The 19456-nt window shown below is 43.2% G+C and overlaps 1 protein-coding gene and 1 non-coding gene across 3 annotated transcripts; both read right to left on the reverse strand.

Annotated features, from left to right (window-relative positions):
* Positions 1-1026: 1026 nt before the first annotated feature.
* Positions 1027-1099, reverse strand: TRNAV-CAC (transfer RNA valine (anticodon CAC)). Its single transcript has one exon. It is a non-coding gene; the product is annotated as a tRNA-Val (tRNA).
* A 5506-nt stretch (positions 1100-6605) lies between these two features.
* Positions 6606-15128, reverse strand: LOC132765939 (zinc finger protein 85-like). Of its 2 annotated transcripts, none has more exons than XM_067465449.1 (2): positions 15056-15128; positions 6606-11428 (listed from the first exon to the last, which is right to left on the reverse strand). In XM_067465449.1, the coding sequence occupies exon 2, from the start codon at positions 11159-11161 to the stop codon at positions 10094-10096; it is 1068 nt and encodes a 355-aa protein (XP_067321550.1). In that variant the 5' UTR covers positions 11162-11428; positions 15056-15128; the 3' UTR covers positions 6606-10093. The 2 variants fall into 2 exon arrangements, with proteins under 2 accessions (XP_067321550.1, XP_067321549.1); XM_067465448.1 differs by having other exon boundaries at positions 6606-11431; positions 15056-15124.
* Between the last annotated feature and the right edge of the window lie 4328 nt (positions 15129-19456).

Genomic DNA, 19456 nt, shown 5'->3' on the forward strand with positions numbered 1-19456 from the left:
GGCATCCTTGAAGTGACTGGACTGACCTTGAGGGAGCTGGGGGTGGTGACGGCCGACAGGGAGCTCTGGTGTGGGCTGGTCCATGAGGTCACAAAGAGTCGGAGACGACTGAACGAATGAACAACAAAATGTCTGTATATATGTCTGTATGTCAAAAATTGGCATTGAATGTTTGCCATATATGTGTACACTGTAATCCGCCCTGAATCCACTGCAGGGTGAGAAGGGCGGAATATAAAAACTGTAAATAAATAAATAAATAATATATGTATATATATACACACACACATACAATATATTATATTAGAATAATACAATATCAGTATTAAATATTACTTCATTGTACTATACCATTATATTGTAAAATTATTGGTAATATTGCATGTAATAGAAATATATAATTATATTATTATTAGTATTATATTGCATTACATTATATAAATAAAAAGATGATGTTTGTTTGTGGGGTTAACATAACTCAAAAACCACTGGACGAATTGACCCCAAATTTGGACACAATACACTTATCAGGCCAACGAGTGACCATCACTCATAAAAACACTGAAAAACACAGCAGAAGAGACTTTAAAAACACAAAACAAAACAAAAAAATACAGCGCATGCACAAAAACCATATGTGTGTATATATAGAAAACACATGTATATACACACATATATAAATATATACGCACAAAACACATAAAGACAGATTGCGCCACAGTAACTCGTGGCAGGGGACGACTAGTAATATTATAAACTATATATATGATTACATAACGGTGATCCACTGTGATTAAAGTAATGTCAAACTGTGTTAATTCTACAGCGTAAATGTACCCAGGCACAGCCACATTTCTAGATCCTTGCTTGCAAAGCTCTAATGCGTTTGGTGGAAGCTTTTCTGTTGTTTTTAACTTTCAGGAAAGCCTCCAATAAGGAAATATTTTATGTCAGTTTCCATCCCATTACCATCAACAACTGTTTTATGCATCTGGCTGAAAAATGGGAAGAAGGGGGGGAAAAAACTGTTTCTGCCCGGTTTCGAACCGGGGACCTTTCGCGTGTGAGGCGAACGTGATAACCACTACACTACAGAAACGCTGGCCTATCTGCTGCCCCCTTACAAGCCTGCCCTTTCCCGCAGCCAATGAATGGGATCTAGCTATAGAGGCAGAGATGGAGAATCATGCAATGTCATGCGTTGAGCCAACCCTCTCAGCTCTCTCTCCTAGCAAAGCCCTCAACAGAGCATTTACACTGAAGCATTAATGCAGCCTGACACCTCTTTAACTGCCAAAACAATGGGATCCTGGAAAATGTAGTTTGGTGAGGCACCAGCTCTCTTGGGCAGAGAAGAGAATCCTAGAGTTGGAAGAGACCTCATGGGCCATCTAGTCCAACCCCCTGCCAAGAAGCAGGAACATTGCATTCAAAGCACCCCTGACAGATGGCCATCCAGCCATCTGAGGGAGGGAAGAAGGAAGGAAGAAAAGAGAGCAGGAAGAATATGATGGTTTATGATACTTAATTTAGTGTTTCTTCTTTCTTTATAGTCTTGTCACATTATAACTGTTTCCATTGTCACAATATATTCCTCCTTCCCTCCCTCCTTCCCTCTTTCCTCTCTTTTTCCCTATCTTCCTCTTTCTCCTTCCTTCCTTCCTTTCCTTCCTTCCTTCCTTCCTTCCTTCCTTCCCTTTTGTCCTCCCTCCCTCCCTTCCTCCATTCCCTTCCACCCTTTTGTCCTTCCTTCTCTTTCCTTCCTCCTTCTGTCTCTCCTTTCTTTCCTTCCCTCTTCCCTCTCTCCTTCCCTCTTTCTCCTTCCTTCCCTTTTCATCGTTCCTTGCTCCCTTCCTCCATTCCCTTCCAACCTTTTGTCCTTCCTTCCTTCTCTCTTTCCTTCCTCCTTCCTTCCCTCCCTCCTTTCTTTCCTTCCCTCTTTCCTTTCTCCTTCCCTCTCTTCCTCTTTCTCCTTCCTTCCCTTTTCATCTTTCCTCCCTCCCTTCCTCCATTCCCTTCCAACCTTTTTTCCTTCCTTCCTTCCTTCCTTCTCTCTTTCCTTCCTCCTTCCTTCCCTCCCTCCTTTCTTTTCTTCCCTCTTCCCTCTCTCCTTCCCTCTTTTCCTCTTTCTCCTTCCTTCCCTTTTCATCTTTCCTTGCTCCCTTCCTCCATTCCCTTCCTACCTTTTGTCCTCCCTCCCTCCCTCCCAACCTTTTGTCCTTCCTTCCTTCTCTCTTTCCTTCATTGTTCCCTCCCTCCTTCCCTTCCCTTTTGTCTTTTGTCCCTCCCTCCATTCCCTTCCACCCTTTTGTCCTTCCTTCTCTCCCTCCCTCCCTCCCTCCCTCCCTTCCTTCCTTCCTTCCTTCCTTCCTTCCTTCCATCCATCCATCCATCCATCCATCCATCCATCCATCTCTTCCCCCTTTCTTCCTTATTTTTCCTTCCCTCTTCCATTTCACCCTTTCTTCCCCCTTTCCTCCTTCCTTCTCTCTCTCCCTCATTCTCCTTCCCTCTTTCCCTTCCTCCCTTTCATCCTTTCTTCCTCCTCTCTTTCCTTCCTTCTTTCCATCACTGGGCAGCCAGTCTTCTTAGCAGGAAGTGCTAGTGTGCAGGCCCCCAAAGTTTACCCATGCCAGGTGTAGATGCCCCTTATTCCTGTATCCTTAAAATAGCCCTTTGTATCACAGGTTGCATATCACAAGACTAAATGTGACTTGTGTGCAGGTCTTGTTCTCTCTCCTTGAAGTACATCAGGCAAAATCTGAAGGGAACATGAAGAGCTTTTCTTTTAAAAGAAGAGAGGAAAATGGAAGCAGGGATACTCATCTTGGGTTGTTGTAGGTTTTTTCGGGTTATATGGCCATGTTCTAGAGGCATTCTCTCCTGACGTTTTGCCTGCATCTATGGCAAGCATCCTCAGAGGTAGTGAGGTCTGTGGGAACTATGAAAATGGGTTTATATATCTGTGGAATTACCAGGGTGGGACAAAGAACTCTTGTCTGTTGGAGCTAGTTGTGAATGTTTCAACTGACTACCTTGATTAGCATTTGATGGCCTGGCAGTGCCTGGGGCCATCTTTTGTTGTGAGGTGATTAGATGTCCTTGATTGTTTCCTCCCTGTTGTTTTGCTGTTGTAATTTTAGAGTTTTTTTTAATACTGGTAGCCAGATTTTGTTCATTTTCATGGTTTCCTCCTTTCTGTTGAAATTGTCCACATGCTTGAAATTGTCCACATGCTTATTTGGGAGTCTGGTAAATGAGGAAAAATGTGCACACGTGTTCCACAGATGGGCAAAACCATTCTAGTTGTGGCAGGCCATCCATGCCCTCTTCCTCATCCCAAATCAATATCGGAGTAAGTTCAATGGCAAGGAAGGTCACTTAATTTTCCAAAACATATTAAGACACCACTAATGCACTTATATCATTATTCTGTATTTATTCCCCCCCCCCCCTTTTTTTTGTTTTTGTTTTGTTACAGGGTGATTTATTGTCATGCCTGGCATGTTACATTTGTACATCACAAAAACAGCACTTCCAAGTACGCCAAGCAAACAACTACAACCTTGAGAATTAAATAGATACAGAATGGGGGACGCCTGGCTTGAGAGCAGTACGTGTGAAAAAGATCTTGAGTTCTCGTAGACAACAAGTTAAACATGAGCCAACAATGGGATGTGATGGCAAAAAAAGCCAATAGGATTTTGGCCTGCATCAAGAGGAGCCTAGTGTCTAGGTCCAGGGAAGTAATGCTACCCCTCAATTCCGCCTTGGTTAGACCACACCTTTTTTCTACTGTTCATATTTTACACAAAAGTTGTGGCCCATTGTCAACTAACCTCAACTGATAAGAAAAAATATTTATATTTTTAAAATTCAGAACAAAATAATGTCCATTCTACTCCACTCCGCTATAAAATCACAAACCCTTATAATTTAAGGATGGCTTCAAATCATTTGTGTTGGGGAACCCTGCAAATAATTCTTGATCTGGGTTGTTGTAGGTTTCTTTGGGCTATATGGCCATGGTCTAGAGGCATTCTCTCCTGATGTTTCGCCTGCATCTGTGGCAAGCATCCTCAGAGGTAATCTTGCCGTAGAGGATGTTTGCCATAGATGCAGGCGAAACGTCAGGAGAGAATGCCTCTACACCATGGCCATATAGCCCAAAAAAAACCTACAACAACCCAGTGATTCCGGCCATGAAAGCCTTCGATAATTCTTGATCTACATTATCCAGAATTCAGTGAGCACCTGCCATTCAGTTTGGATTCATTTCCTTTAATAGAGTCCTTCCATCTCCAGAGCTCTAAATTCACACTTATGAACGAGAGTCTCCAGAAAGTAAGGTTACAAGTTTTTTAAAAAAAATAAATGAATATATTTTAATGAAATGTACATGGATTGTAGCATAGGTATTACATTATTTTTCCACATAATCACCATTCAGTTCAATACATTTTGTCATCAGTGGGAAAGTTTTTGATGCCTGTCCTAGAAGTTTCCATCCACCTTTTTCAGCCAGTTTGTCACTTCGATTTTCACCTCATCATAAGAAAAGTGTTTTCCACCCAGTGTTCCTTCAATTTAGTGAACAGATGATAGTCACTAGGTGTGAGATCGGGGCTATGAGAGGGATGGCTTAAAACATCACAACCAAACGAAGTCAACAACTCTTGTGTTGCATGAGCGGTGTGCGGACAAGTATTGTTATGAAGGAGACAGTCTCTCGCTGTCAGCATCCCATGACGTTTGTTTTGGATGACTCTGAAGTTTCTTCACAGTCTCACAATATATTCTGCACCCATTTTGTCTTGACATTAAGTCTTCTCCATAAACTTTCACTATGAATTGCAGTGGTGTTCATGTCCTTAGCACTTTGGTAGCGCATTACAGTGTGAACTTTGCACTTGGAGGGAAACTGAATGAGGATGCTCCTCTAACCTTCACCACAATGCCAGTTGATGAGCTACTGACGACTGGCACTGCTCGTTCGCTTCCACAGGCTTCCTACTACATGGCAGTGATACCAACTTCTCCCGCGAAAATTCCCTGCAAGTTCTTCCTCATGTTCAGATGGAATCTCTTTTCTTGTAGTTTGAAGCCATTGTTCCATTGCGTCCAAGTCTCCAGAGCAGCAGAAAACAACCTTGCTCCCTCCTCCCTATGACTTCCCCTCCCATATTTATACATTGCTATCATGTTTCCTCTCAGTCTTCTCTTCTTCAGGCTAAACATGCCCAGCTCCTTAAGCCGCTCCTCATAGGGCTTGTTCCCTAGTCTCCAGGGAAGCAGAAAACAAGCTTGCTCCCTCCTCCGTGACTTCCTCTCACATATTTATACATGGCTATCATGTCATATCATGTTTCTTTTTCTCTCCAATAGCGTGCATAAACTATTCTAGCTGCTGCTATTAGATAACTAAATAGTGCCTCTTTATTTCTGTCCCAGTCTAGATCTAAGATGCCCAGAAGGAAATATTCTGATTTGAATTGAAATTTTGTTTCTAGGATTGCTTATTACAGCTAAGTATTATACCTCCCTGCAATACTTATTAGCTATTTTGCAGCTCAACCACATGCGGTGGAACGTCCCTTTTTCTTTCTCGCATTTCCAGCATTTCCCATTAGTATTTCTATAACATTTTGAGAGGTAGTCCAATATTAAAAAACCCCTCTCTAGTTACTCTTTTGTTGACATCATTGTATTTATTTATCATGTCATGGACAACCAGACCATTGTATTACATTTCTAACAGAACAAAACAAACAGACAAAAAACAAAGTTTGCAAGCTTGGTAGTTGATTAAATGTCCTTTGACCAGTGTCTGACCACTTGGAGTGCCTCTGGTGTCACTGTGAGAAGGTCCTCCATTGTGCATGTGGCAGGGCTCAGGTTGCATTGCAGCAGGTGGTCCGAGTTTGCTCTTCTCCACACTCGCATGTTGTGGATTCCACTTTGTGGCCCCATTTCTTAAGGCTGGCTCTGCATCTCGTGGTGCCACAGCGCAGTCTGTTCAGCGCCTTCCAAGTCGCCCAGTCTTCTGTGTGCCCAGGGGGGAGTCTCTCATTTGGTATCAACCATTGGTTGAGGTTTTGGGTTTGAGCCTGCCACTTTTGGACTCTCGCTTGCTGAGGTGTTCCAGCGAGTGTCTCTGTAGATCTTAGAAAACTATTTTTTGATTTAGGTTGTTGATGTGCTGGCTGATATCCAAACAAGGGATGAGCTGGAGATGTCTCTGCCTTGGTCCTTTCACTATTGGCTGCTACTTCCCGGCGGATGTCAGGTGGTGCAATACTGGCTAAACAGTGTAATTTCTCCAGTGGTGTAGGGTGCAGCCACCCTGTGATAATGCGGCATGTCTCATTAAGAGCCACATCCACTGTTTTAGCGTGGTGAAATGAGTTCCACACTTGAGCAGCAGAGTAGCATAGCACAAGGGCAATGTCTTCACTGTATCTGGTTGTGATCCCCAGGTTGTGCTAGTCAGCTTCCGTATTATATTGTTTCTAGCACCCACTTTTTGCTTGATATTCATTGTGAGATATTAATATTATTCCTCCTACTATTAATAATGCACTTAATAATAATCCCTTTTGTAGTTGTTCTTTAGAATGGGACCTGTTTTTTATTGCTGACATTCTCTTGAAGGAGGAGTACCATTTGAAAGAGAGTCCACAATAAAGACCATTCTGCAGCTTCAGAGGTTTTTTTCTATTTCATTTCTTGCTGCTGTCATTTTTGGACCTGAAATAGGACAACTCTCAACCAAAGAGAAATTTCCAGAGGAAGGTTCCCATCTGAAATTACTGGAAGTTACAATGCACGTATAAAGAAATGTAAACTTTATTGGAAAGCTATAAAAGATGGTAGCAAAAAGGAGCAGACGTTTGCAAAACATTGAATACCGAATGCATGGTATTAAAAATGCATTCATTAATACATTGTGGTAATGCAAACAGTTATAATGCGACTAGACTATAAATAAAGAAGAAACGCTAAATTAAGTATTATAAACCAAATTAAAAAGAGAGAAAAATCAAAGAAGCATTAAATGACTGTAAATCAACAACAGAATCTTTAACTATGGCTCCATCTAGGCTGCCAGTAGGTTATTGCAGGCTCATATAATGCAGTTATATAATAAAGCGAGGAGGAGCTGAGGAGCCTTCTAATCAAGGTGAAAGAAGAAAGCGCAAAAGCCGGGTTGCAGCTAAACGTCAAAAAAACCAAGATTATGGCAACAAGAGTGATTGACAACTGGAAAATAGAGGGAGAAAATGTGGAGGCCGTGACAGACTTTGTATTTCTAGGTGCAAAGATTACTGCAGATGCAGACTGTGGCCAGGAAATCAGAAGACGCTTCCTTCTTGGGAGGAGAGCAATGTCCAATCTCAATAAGATAGTAAAGAGCAGAGACATCAGACTGGCAACAAAGATCCGCCTAGTCAAAGCCATGGTATTCCCTGTAGTCACCTACGGATGTGAGAGCTGGACCTTAGGGAAGGCCGAGCGAAGGAGGATCGATGCTTTTGAGCTGTGGTGTTGGAGGAAAGTGCTGAGAGTGCCTTGGACTGCGAGAAGATCCAACCAGTCCATCCTCCAGGAAATAAAGCCTGACTGCTCATTGGAGGGAAGGATACTAGAGACAAAGTTGAAGTACTTTGGCCACATCATGAGGAGACAGCAAAGCCTAGAGAAGACAATTATGCTGGGGAAAGTGGAAGGCAAAAGGAAGAGGGGCCAACCAAGGGCAAGATGGATGGATGGCATCCTTGAAGTGACTGGACTGACCTTGAAGGAGCTGGGGGTGGTGACAGCCGACAGGGAGCTCTGGCGTGGGCTGGTCCATGAGGTCACAAAGAGTCGGAGACGACTGAACGAATGAACAACAACAATAATGCAGTTCAAGGCAATCAAACTGCATTACACGGCCGTCTAGATGGGAACATATTTTCAGTCCTTCTACCGTAGTAACAAATGTTCTGAATATATGGTACTGGACTCATAAAGCCTAGATATGGTATTCTAAAGCAATATATGAAATATCTGACACGTAATATACAAATTAAATATCACAAAAATAGAATATCCAAAGATGGGAATCACTGACAGCCATCTGACGCCCTCATTTATTTTTGGGTTAATCTTTTATAGACGTTTTCTAAAGGCAAGGATGCATACAAACAAAGATTCTTAAAACCAAACTGAAAATATCAAAAATTGAACTGAAGAGTATTTCTATCTCTCTTGTAAAAATATTTCATATTCACTGATGTTGTTAAAACAGATAAACTACTTCACATTGTAAAAACCAACATTCAGAAAGCAAATTTTAAAAAAAGAACTTCACAGTAAAAATCCCGTATCTGCAGGGGTGACATTTCTGACCATGAAATTGCATACATGACAAAACACCATTAAATTCCCTCATTTGCAGTCCTTTGCATACTATAGAGCTGTGTTGGAGGATCTAGAGCAGTGGTTCTCAACCTGTGGTTCCCCAGGTGTTTTGGCCTACAACTCCCAGAAATCCCAGCCAGTTTAACCTCTGGTTGAGAACCACTGACTAGAGGTACCTTCTCTAGAAATTGGCTTAATCTTCTAACATAACTATATGGCAACTCCTGGGGATGGTCATTGGTGGCTCTATGGATCTTTGGTCCAGTTAAGATGAATATAGGGCTTCATGCCTAGAGCTGAAATCTTCAGTTTATTTTGTGAATCAGAATAAAGGATTAAACCCTTGTGCCGGCAGACCTGCTGACCACATTACAGTCAGAAGTTCGAATCCGGGGACTGGGGTGAGCTCCTGTCTGTCCGCTCTACCTCCCCATGCAAGGATATGAGAGAAGCCTCCCACAGGATGGTAAAATATCAAACATCCGGCCGTCTCCGGACAACGTCCTTGCAGACAGCCAATTCTCTCACACCAGAAGCGACTTGCATTTTCTCAAGTCACTCCTGACATGGGACAAAAAAATGGGAATAGTGAGGTTTGAATTTAAATATATGTTATATGTTTTGATAGTGGTTGTTGATATAACTGTATGTGATATTGTTTTATACTCATGTAAAATCATAGAATCATAGAGTTGGAAGAGACCTCATGGCCCATCCAGTCCAACCCCGTCAAGAAGCAGGAAATTTGCATTCAAAGCACCCCCAACAGATGGCCATCCAGCCTCTGTTTAAAAGCCTCCAAAGAAGGAGCCTCCACCACACTCAGAGAGTTCCACTGCTGAACGGCTCTCAGTCAAGAAGTTCTTCCTAACGTTACCGTTGTATGTTATATGCTGCACCCTGGAGTGCCTTTGTAAGCTGCCCTGAGTCCCTTCGGGGAGATGCTGGCGGGATATAAATAATTTTTTTAATTCCCTCATTTCCAGTCCTTTGCATACTAGAGAGTTGTGTTGGGGGATCTAGAGATAGCATCTCTAGAAATTTGCTTAATCTTCTGACATAACCTATGAGGATTGGTACTGGCGTCTCTAAGGATCTTTGGTCCAGTTAAGATGAATATATGATTTCATCCCTAGAGCCGAAATCTTCAGTTTATTGTGCTAATCAGAATAGTGAGGTTTGAATTTAGACTCAAGGCGTGTGGATATGATGTCTGACGTTAAAATGTCATTTAACCTTTCCACAACCTCAGAGCCAAAAGCGCTATTGGGTGACAATTCCCATTATTCTTTGACCACAAGGTGGATCATTAGAAATGATGGGAGTTGATCAATAACATCTGGAGAGCCAAACTGGGTAAATACTAAAAAGCACTAGCCACTATATAAAAAATTACAGTTGGCTCTCCGCATCCACAAATTTTCCATTTATTCAGCAGCTTTTAAATTGGTTAAAAGAATGGATCCAACTCGATAGTCAAAGCCTTATAGTTCTTGAAGGAGCTGAATTAAAGTTTGGCTTGCATGCATACTTAATTTATGGGAAAGTGGCAGAAGACCCAAACTTTATTAAACACCCAATTAAGAAAATTCTGATGAGAACTTGGAACAAGCCCTACATCAGTTTTTGAAGCATAGTTTCCTCTTTTCACTGAAGGTCTTTGCTCACTCTATACATTCGGATATTTTCCTCAGGCATGCATCTTCTGATGACGAGTAACGCTTTCTTTACAGCTGAAATGCTTTCCGCACTTTGCGCATTGATATGGTTTATCTCCTGTGTGGCTTTTCCGGTGCCTGGAAAGGTGTGTATGTTGATTGAAGCTTTTCCCGCAGGTGGTGCACTTATACGGTTTCTCACCGGTGTGGATTCTTAGGTGTGAGGAAAAACTAGCACTAAAGCGGAAGCTCTTCCCACACTCCATGCATTTATATGGTTTCTCCCCTGTGTGGTTTCTTTGATGATTACGGAGGTTTCCGCTATGGCTGAAGCTCTCTCCACATTCGTGGCATTTGTATGGTTTCTCCCCTGTGTGGATTCTCAGGTGTATAGTAAGATGCGGCTTTTGGCGGAAGCTCTTTCCACACTCCAGGCAGGTATATGGTCTCTCCCCTGTGTGGGTTCTTTGGTGGACAGTTAGTTCCCCTGATTTCCGGAAAGTCCTTCCACACTCTAGGCATGAATATGGTTTCTCCCCTGTGTGGAGTCTTCGATGCAAAGTAAGGTCATGACTCCGATTGAAGCTCTTTCCGCATTCCATACATTTATATGGTTTCTCCCCTGTATGGGCCTTTCGATGCGCAGAAAGGATAGTGCTCAAACGGAAGCTCTTTCCGCACACTTCACAGTTAAATGGTTTTCCCCCTGTATGGATACTTTGGTGGCCAGTAAGGCTTTCACTCCTATTGAAGCTCTTGCCGCACTCTTGACACTTATATGGTTTCTCCCCTGTGTGGAGTCTTTGATGCGTACGAAGGTTACTGTAGTAACGGAAGCTCTTTCTGCACTCCAGGCATTTATAAGGCTTTTCACCTGTATGGAGTGGCTGATGTGTTCTCAGATTTCCAGCACTGCGGAAACTCTTCCCACATTCTGTGCATTGATATGGCTTCTCCCCTGTATGTATCATTTGATGTCTAGTAAGATGTCCTCTACTGTTGAAACTCTTATCACATTCCGTGCATTTAAATGGTTTCCCCCCTGCGTGGGTTCTCTGATGTGAGGAAAGAGTTGGAATGAAACTGTTTTCAAACTCCATGGATTTTGATGTCTCTTGCTCTCTGCTGATTTGGCTCTGCCCAATAGTACTTGAAATTGTTGAGTTTTCCCACACAGTGAATGCCTTCTGCTTTTCTTGGATCAGTCATTCATGGACATCAGAGAAATGGAGGGAGTTCTCATCCTACTTGTTGACTTATCTACCACTTTGATCCACTTTTATTCCCAACAGTCTTTATTCCTGCTTCATCCTTGTTTGCTTCCAGTGGATTCACAGATCACTACTTGAAGAGTTCTTTCCCATTACCTGCTTGTGAAGAAAAAAAATCAATTATTAAATGTCTTCTATTTGTGCGCAGGGAGCCAGTCTCGTGTAGGTGTTGTAGGTGTTGAATCCCCACTACATACAAACACCTTTGGTTCAATGTAGGTTTGAAATTATTTGAAGGCAAACAAAAAAAAATTCTAGGTACAAGTTGGAAAAAAAGAAACCTTAAAGTGAACCAAAAGAACCACAGAATGCTTGCGTGAATATATGAAGAATTGATCCTACTGCCCAGTGTCAATTTGTTCACCTTTATTGCAAGACCAATGTTCACATCTTAAGGAAACAAAAATGCTCTGTGTAGGCTGACCACCCCTTATCTGGAGTTCCAAAATAATTGGTCACATGTTTTGAGTGGTTAGGGGACTCCTCCACCCTGGGTCCCTGGAGGGGCCCCTTGACCACTTGACAACTCGATGTGGCAAATTTGCCCATTATTTTGCAGATAAAGTCACTCAGATACGCTCCAATTTAGATGTCAGGTTTAAAGCAATACTCCAGTAAAAACAGAATTGCTAATTCAATATTTTTCTCTCCACAAGAAAATGGAGGCTGGGGAGCACCTTGCCTTCTGTTAGGGATTCCTCATCTTCGGAAGAGGAAGGGGAACAGGGAAGTGCTCAGGAATTGGAGGCAGAAGAAAAATCAGACAATGAGGGTTTGAAAGTGCCCACATTTCTAGAGAGACGAAAAGACACAGAGCACAGATGGCGCTGAGCTGGAATAGCTGCTAAAAACGTTGAGCTAATTGGGAGGCACCCTCGTACCTCCTGCATGGGGAATTCAGGGCTATAAATCAGTAGCAGTAACAAGAACCTTGATACTGATGTTTTCACTCCAGCGGACACAAAGCACAATCTGCTTTGTGTCCGCTGCTAAAGACTTAGTTCATTGCCCATTGCCTGATGGAAGACTGCTGTTTCTTTTGGGATTTTTGTAAAAGACTTTAATTTGTGTCTGGATTAAGACTTCTTGCTTTCTTTTGTGCTTTTCAATTGCATTTGCTTATCCTTTGTGTCTGCTGAAGTAAAGCGTTTTTCTTTTACTTTCAACATTGTATTAAGACTGTTTTTGAAGGGACACTTTGAAGCTTGCCAACTGGCCAGGTTACTTGAACTGGGCACTGGTGAGCCCAAAAGTTGGGTCAGATAAGAGAAATAAATGGATGGGAATATGGTTCATGTCTAATGGGGAAAATTGGATGCAGATACGCAGTAGTCTTAACAGGCACAATGAAGGACTCGGTAAAAGAACAAAAGTAATTTAAAAATTTGAAAAGATTTCAGGCCTAACCATTAATATTGAAAAATAAGAAATTTTACATAAAAACCTGAACTGGAAGGAGGTAAAAGAAGCCCAATCTATTCTAGAGGTAAAACTAGGGGGAAAGAAGTTGAAATAACTAGGAGTATTGAATGTGATTTTCCTGCTTCTTGGCAGGGGATTGGACTGAATGGCTCACAAGGTCTCTTCCAATTCTATGATTCTCTGAGTCAATATACCAAAAAATTAAATAATCCAGATAAATTATAACTAATCATGGGAAAAAGTAAGTAAACAAATCAACAATTGGGAAAAAATGAATTGGGACATAACAACAAGGCTGAAGGCATGTGAAATAGTGACATTACCTAAATTTCTATACTTATTTCAAACCCTCCCATTTAGTGTCCCACCTAAAATAATCAAGAAATGGGATAATTCAATCAAAATGTGGATAGTAGGTTCCAGCAAGAATAGAATTGCAAACACAATAATTTTTACTCCACAAGAAAATTGAGCCTCCAGAACTACTCTGAAGCCTGCAAATTGGTCAGGTTACTTGAATTGGACATTGGAGAGTCCAAAATATGGGTCAGACTAGAGAAATGAATACACGGGTGGGAATATGGATCATGTCTTATGGGGAAACTTGGGAAAAAAGACCTAAAATATAACAGGAGACCCTTTGACATCAACAATGCTATGTTAGGAAAATGGCAAGATAAACTTCCAATAAATAAAATCAATATGTTCCCAATAGGATCCAGAGAGAACAGAACATCCCAGCTATATTGGAACATGTTAAAGAAATTGGAACAACATTTTGTAACCCGATGGAACAGTAATATTTATATTTATTTATGACATTTATATGCTGCCCTTCTCACCCCAAGGGGACTCAGAACGGCTTACAATTTATTTATTTATTTCCTGTATTTATATACCACCTTTCTCAGCCCGCAGGTGACTCAAGGCAGTTAACAGGCTAAAATTCAATGCTTACAATATCATAAATACAATTTTTTTTTGTCGTGTCAGGAGTGACTTGAGAAACTGCAAGTCGCTTCTGGTGTGGGAGAATTGGCCGTCTGCAAGGACGTTGCGCAGGGGATGCCCGGATGATTTTTTGATGTTTTTTTAAATACAATTTTTAAATACAATTAAAAACATAACATATAATAAAAGCTTAACAAATCAATAAAATATAAATTCATAGTAGAATCATAGGGTTGGAAGAGACCTCATGGGCAATCCAGTCCAACCCCCTGCCAAGCAGCAGGAAAATTGCATTCAAAGCACCCCCGACAGATGGCCATCCAGCCTCTGTTTAAAAGCTTCCAAAGAAGGATCCTCCACCACACTACAGGGCAGAGAGTCAGGAACTTTTTCCTGATGTTCAGATGGAATCACCTTTCTTGTAGTTTGAAGCCATTGTTCCATTGCGTCCTAGTCTCCAAGGAAGCAGAAAACAAGCTTGCTCCCTCCTCCCTGTGGCTTCCTCTCACATATTTATACATGGCTATCATGTCTCCTCTCAGCCTTCTCTTCTTCAGGCTAAACATGCCCAGCTCCTTAAGCCGCTCCTCATAGGGCTTGTTCTCCAGACCCTTGATCATTTTAGTCGCCCTCCTCTGGACACATTCCAGCTTGTCAATATCTCTCTTGAATTGTGGTGCCCAGAATTGGACACAATATTCCAGATGTGGTCTAACCAGGGAAGTCTCCAGGGAAGCAGAAAACAAGCTTGCTCCCTCCCCCCTATGACTTTTCCTCACATATTTATACATGGCTTGGCTATCATGTCTCCTCTCAGTCTTCTCTTCTTCAGGCTAAACATGCCCAGATCCTTAAGCCGCTCCTCATAGGGCTTGTTCTCCAGACCCTTGATCATTTTAGTCACCCTCCTCTGGACACTTTCCAGCTTGTCAACTTCTGGGAGTTGAAGGCAAAAACATTTGGGGACCCACAAGTTGAGAACCAGTGCTCTAAAGTAAGGCTGTTTTTTTTTATATCTGAATAAAACATATTTTGGGGGAGAGACCCCCTTATTCAACCCCCCCCCCTTGCTTCAGGGGAAAAAGTGAAACTAACCAGGAAAAGGTTTTCCTTTCCCTCCAATCTTGCAACCCAGCATTGCATCCTGTTCCCCAAGTGGAGGCTCCTTCTTTGGAAGCTTTTAAACAGGGGCTGGATGGCCATCTGTCAGGGGTGATTTGAATGCAATATTCCTGCTTCTTGGCAGGGGGTTGGACTGGATGGCCCATGAGGTCTCTTCCAACTCTTGGATTCTGTGATTCTAAAGCTCTCCATCAGGCCAATATTGCAGACCCAGCATGGCATCCCTACCTCCTCGTGGCTCCTCTTCCCCTGCTTTCACTCTTCCTGCCTCACCAAGGAGGGAAGCGGAAGCGGAATCGACGCTCCTTGGTTTGCTCTCTCCCAGGACTTCCTGGGCAAAACAATGCCCTGCCTCTCTAGGAAGCAGGATGGGCTCCATGGTGCTTTGGAGGCCCACTGTGTGTCAGGACCAGGCCCCACCAAACACAGGGCTGCTGGGTGTCAATGGAAGGACATGGGTGGGAACTCACAGTAGAAGCATCTACACCAGGCATGGGAAATACCTGGGAGTCACTTTGGACCGTGCTCTGATCTACAAGAAGCACTGCCTGAACATCAAGCAAAAAGTGGGCGCTAGAAACAACATCATACGAAAGCTGACTGGCACAACCTGGGGATCACAACCAGACACAGTGAAGACATCTGCCCTTGCGCTATGCTACTCTGCTGCTGAGTACGCATGCCCAGTGTGGAACACATCTCACCACACTAAAACAGTGGATGTGGCTCTTAATGAGACATGCCGCATTATCACAGGGTGTCTGCACCCTACACCACTGGAGAAATTACACTGCTTAGATGGTATTGCACCACCTGACATCCGCTGGGAAGTAGCAGCCAATAGTGAAAGGACCAAGGCAGAGACATCTCCAGCTCATCCCCTGCTTGGGTATCAGCCAGCACGTCAACGACTTAAATCAAGACATAGTTTTCTTAGATCTACAGAGACACTCGCTGGAACACCTCAGCAAGCGAGAGTCCAAAAGTGGCAGGCTCAAACCCAGAACCTCAACCAATGGCTGATACCCAATGAGAGACTCCCTCCTGGGCACACAGAGGACTGGGCGACTTGGAAGGCGCTGAACAGACTGCGCTCTGGCACCATGAGATGCAGAGCCAACCTCAAGAAATGGGGCCACAAAGTGGAATCCTTGACATGCGAGTGTGGAGAGGAACAAACCACTGACCACCTGCTGCAATGCAACCTGAGCCCTGCCACATGCACCATGGAGGACCTTCTTGCAGCAACACCAGAAGCACTCCAAGTCGCCAGATACTGGTCAAAGGACATTTAATAAACTACCAAACTCAGAAATTTTGTATTCTGTATTTTGTATTTTTGTATTTTGTCTGTTTGTTTGCTTTGTTCTGTTAGAAATGTAATATAATTGACTGGTTGCTAATGACTCGATAAATAAAATCCTCAGAGGTTGTGAGGTCTGTTGGAAACTAGGAAAATGGGGGTTATATATCTGTGTAATGTCCAGGGTGGGAGAAAGGACTCTTGTCTGTTGGAGTTATGTGTGAATGTTTCCATTGGCCATCTTGATTAGCATTTAATGGCCTGACAGTTTCAGGTGTGGCTTCTTGCTTCCTGGGGAAATCCTTTGTTGAGAGGTGATTAGCTGTCCTCGATCATTTCTTGTCTGGGTTTCCCCTGTTTTTGGGTGTTCCTCATTAACTGCTATGTTGTTGTTCATTCGTTCAGTCGTCGCCGACTCTTCGTGACCTCATGGACCAGCCCACGCCAGAGCTCCCTGTCGGCCGTCACCACCCCCAGCTCCTTCAAGGTCAGTCCAGTCACTTCAAGGATGCCATCCATCCATCTTGCCCTTGGTCGGCCCCTCTTCCTTTTACCTTCCACTTTCCCCAGCATCATTGTCTTCTCTAGGCTTTGCTGTCTCCTCATGATGTGGCCAAATAACTGCTATAATTTCAGAGGTTTTTTTTAACTAGTGGTAGCCAGATTTTGTTCATTTTCATGGTTTCTTCCTTTCTGCTGAAATTGTCCACCTGCTTGTGGATTTCAATTGCTTCTCTGTGTTATCTGACATGGTGGTTGTGAGAGTGGTCCAGCATTTCTGTGTTCTCAAATAATATGCTGTGACCAGGTTGGTTCATCAGGTGCTCTGCTATGGCTGACTTCTCTGGTTGACTTAGTCTGCACTGCCTTTCGTGTTACTTGATTCATGTTTGGGCAATGTTGCTACGTTTGGTGTTCCCTATGTAGATGTGTCCACAGCTGCATGATATACGGTAGACTCCTGCAGAGGTGAAATGATCTCTCTTGTCCTTTGCTGAACGTAGTATTTCTTGGATTTTCTTAGTGGGTCTGTACCTGTCTCCCGATGAACCATCTAGGAACTTAAGATTGTCTGGGAAGGCCCAGCTCTTGATCCCACCTTCTTCGTCGACCTGTCTGGCGAGGACGAGAGACAGGACCTTCTCAGTAGTGGCCCCTTGGCCGTGGAACTCCCTCTCTAGGGATATTAGATCAGGCCCTCCCTCCGGACCTTCCAAAAAAAAGTAAAAATCTGGCTCCTTGAACAAGCCTTTGGAAATGAAGTGCAATAGACAAACATGGAATTATGTAAGTTTGAAACATGGAACAGCTTAGATGATACTACTGGAAAGTGAGATTGGTTATTAATGGTTTTTGTATTGTATTGATTTTATATTGATTTTATAATGCTGTTTTAAATGTTTTAATTGTATATTGTGGATTCTTATGGCATCAGATTACTGCCAATTTGTAAGCCACCTTGAGTCGCTTTCGGGCTTGGGAAAGGTGGGATAGAAATATCGCAAATAAATAAATAATAGATAGTTTCCTCATCAACTTCCCTATGCAGTCAGTGGTTCCCTTGATGGGTGGTTGTAGGTCTTTCAGGCTGTATGGCCATGTTCTAGAAGCATTATCTCCTGACGTTTTGCCTGCATCTGTGGCAAGCATCCTCAGAGTCATAGAATCATAGAATCAAAGAGTTGGAAGAGACCTCATGGGCCATCCAGTCCAACCCCCTGCCAAGAAGCAGGAATATTGCATTCAAATCACCCCTGACAGATGGCCATCCAGCCTCTGCTTAAAAGCTTCCAAAGAAGGAGCCTCCACCACACTCCGGGGCAGAGAGTTCCACTGCTGAACGGCTCTCACAGTCAGGAAGTTCTTCCTAATGTTCAGATGGAATCTCCTCTCTTGTAGTTTGAAGCCATTGTTCCGCGTCCTAGTCTCCAAGGAAGCAGAAAACAAGCTTGCACCCTCCTCCCTGTGGCTTCCTCTCACATATTTATACATGGCTATCATATCTCCTCTCAGCCTTCTCTTCTTCAGGCTAAACATGCCCAGTTCCCTAAGCCGCTCCTCATAGGGCTTGTTCTCCAGACCCTTGATCATTTTAGTCGCCCTCCTCTGGACACATTCCAGCTTGTCAATATCTCTCTTGAATTGTGGTGCCCAGAATTGGACACAATATTCCAGGTGTGGTCTAACCAAAGCAGAATAGAGGGGTAGCATTACTTCCTTAGATCTAGACACTATGCTCCTATTGATGCAGGCCAAAATCCCATTGGCTTTTTTTGCCGCCACATCACATTGTTGGCTCATTGTGAGGTTGTGAGGATGCTTGCCACAGAAGAAGGTGATACGTCAGGAGGGAATGCTTCTAGAACATGGCCATACAGCCCTAAAGACCTACAGCAACCCAATTATTCCGGCCTTCGACGGTTCCCTTTATGTATGATAAGGACACTTTTCGTCTGGGTGGATCTTTGTCTTGACTCTAGTGACTTGTTCTCGGCCTTGCAGCTCTTCTGATGTCTGTGGTGGAGTCTCCATTAGAATGTAAAGCCCACTTTGGGTGGTTCGGTTCACCTTGGAGGAGATGAACTTCACAGATACTAGTGATTGTTCCATAAAAAAATGGGGTGTTGAGTACAAAACAACATTTCTTAAAAGCAGACAAGACAAGGCAACTTACTGAACGATCCAAGATTAGAAGAGTGAGGAAAGGACAGGTGGGTTCAAATGGAAAGGATTCCTGGTAGCTAGGATGCCACTGATAAGGTATGCTCCTGGCCTGTAATAATCCCAGGCTTTGGCTGGACCCTGTATCATATTCAAGAGACATTTTGCCTCCTGCTTCTCATGGGTGACAAGAAGCAGGAGGAGCAGCAGAATGAGCAGAAATATCATTGTTGGTCACCAGCCTCTTTTTCCTCCTTTCTGGCTGCTTCTCTCAGCAACAAGAACAGCCAAAGAGAGAAGAAGCAAAAACTTCTTGCAAAATGAAGTCTGTGGTCATTTACAAGGAGATGCAGGTTACAAATACAATGTACGGTTGAAGACTTTCATGGCTGGAATCACTGGGTTGTTGTAGATTTTTCGGGCTATGTGGCCACGTTCTAGAAGCATTCTCTCCTGACGTTTCGCCTGCATCTATGGCAAGCATCCTCAGAGGTTGTGAGGTCACAACCTCTGTGGATGCTTGCCATAGATGCCATTGTGACCTCACAACCTCAGGGGATGCTTGCCATATATGCAGGCGAAACGTCAGGAGAGAATGCCTCTAGAACATGGCCGTATAGCCCGAAAAAACCTACAACAACCCAGTGATTCCGGCCATGAAAGCC

Source organism: Anolis sagrei, chromosome 2, assembly GCF_037176765.1.
Source record: "Anolis sagrei isolate rAnoSag1 chromosome 2, rAnoSag1.mat, whole genome shotgun sequence".
Lineage (NCBI taxonomy): Eukaryota > Metazoa > Chordata > Lepidosauria > Squamata > Dactyloidae > Anolis > Anolis sagrei.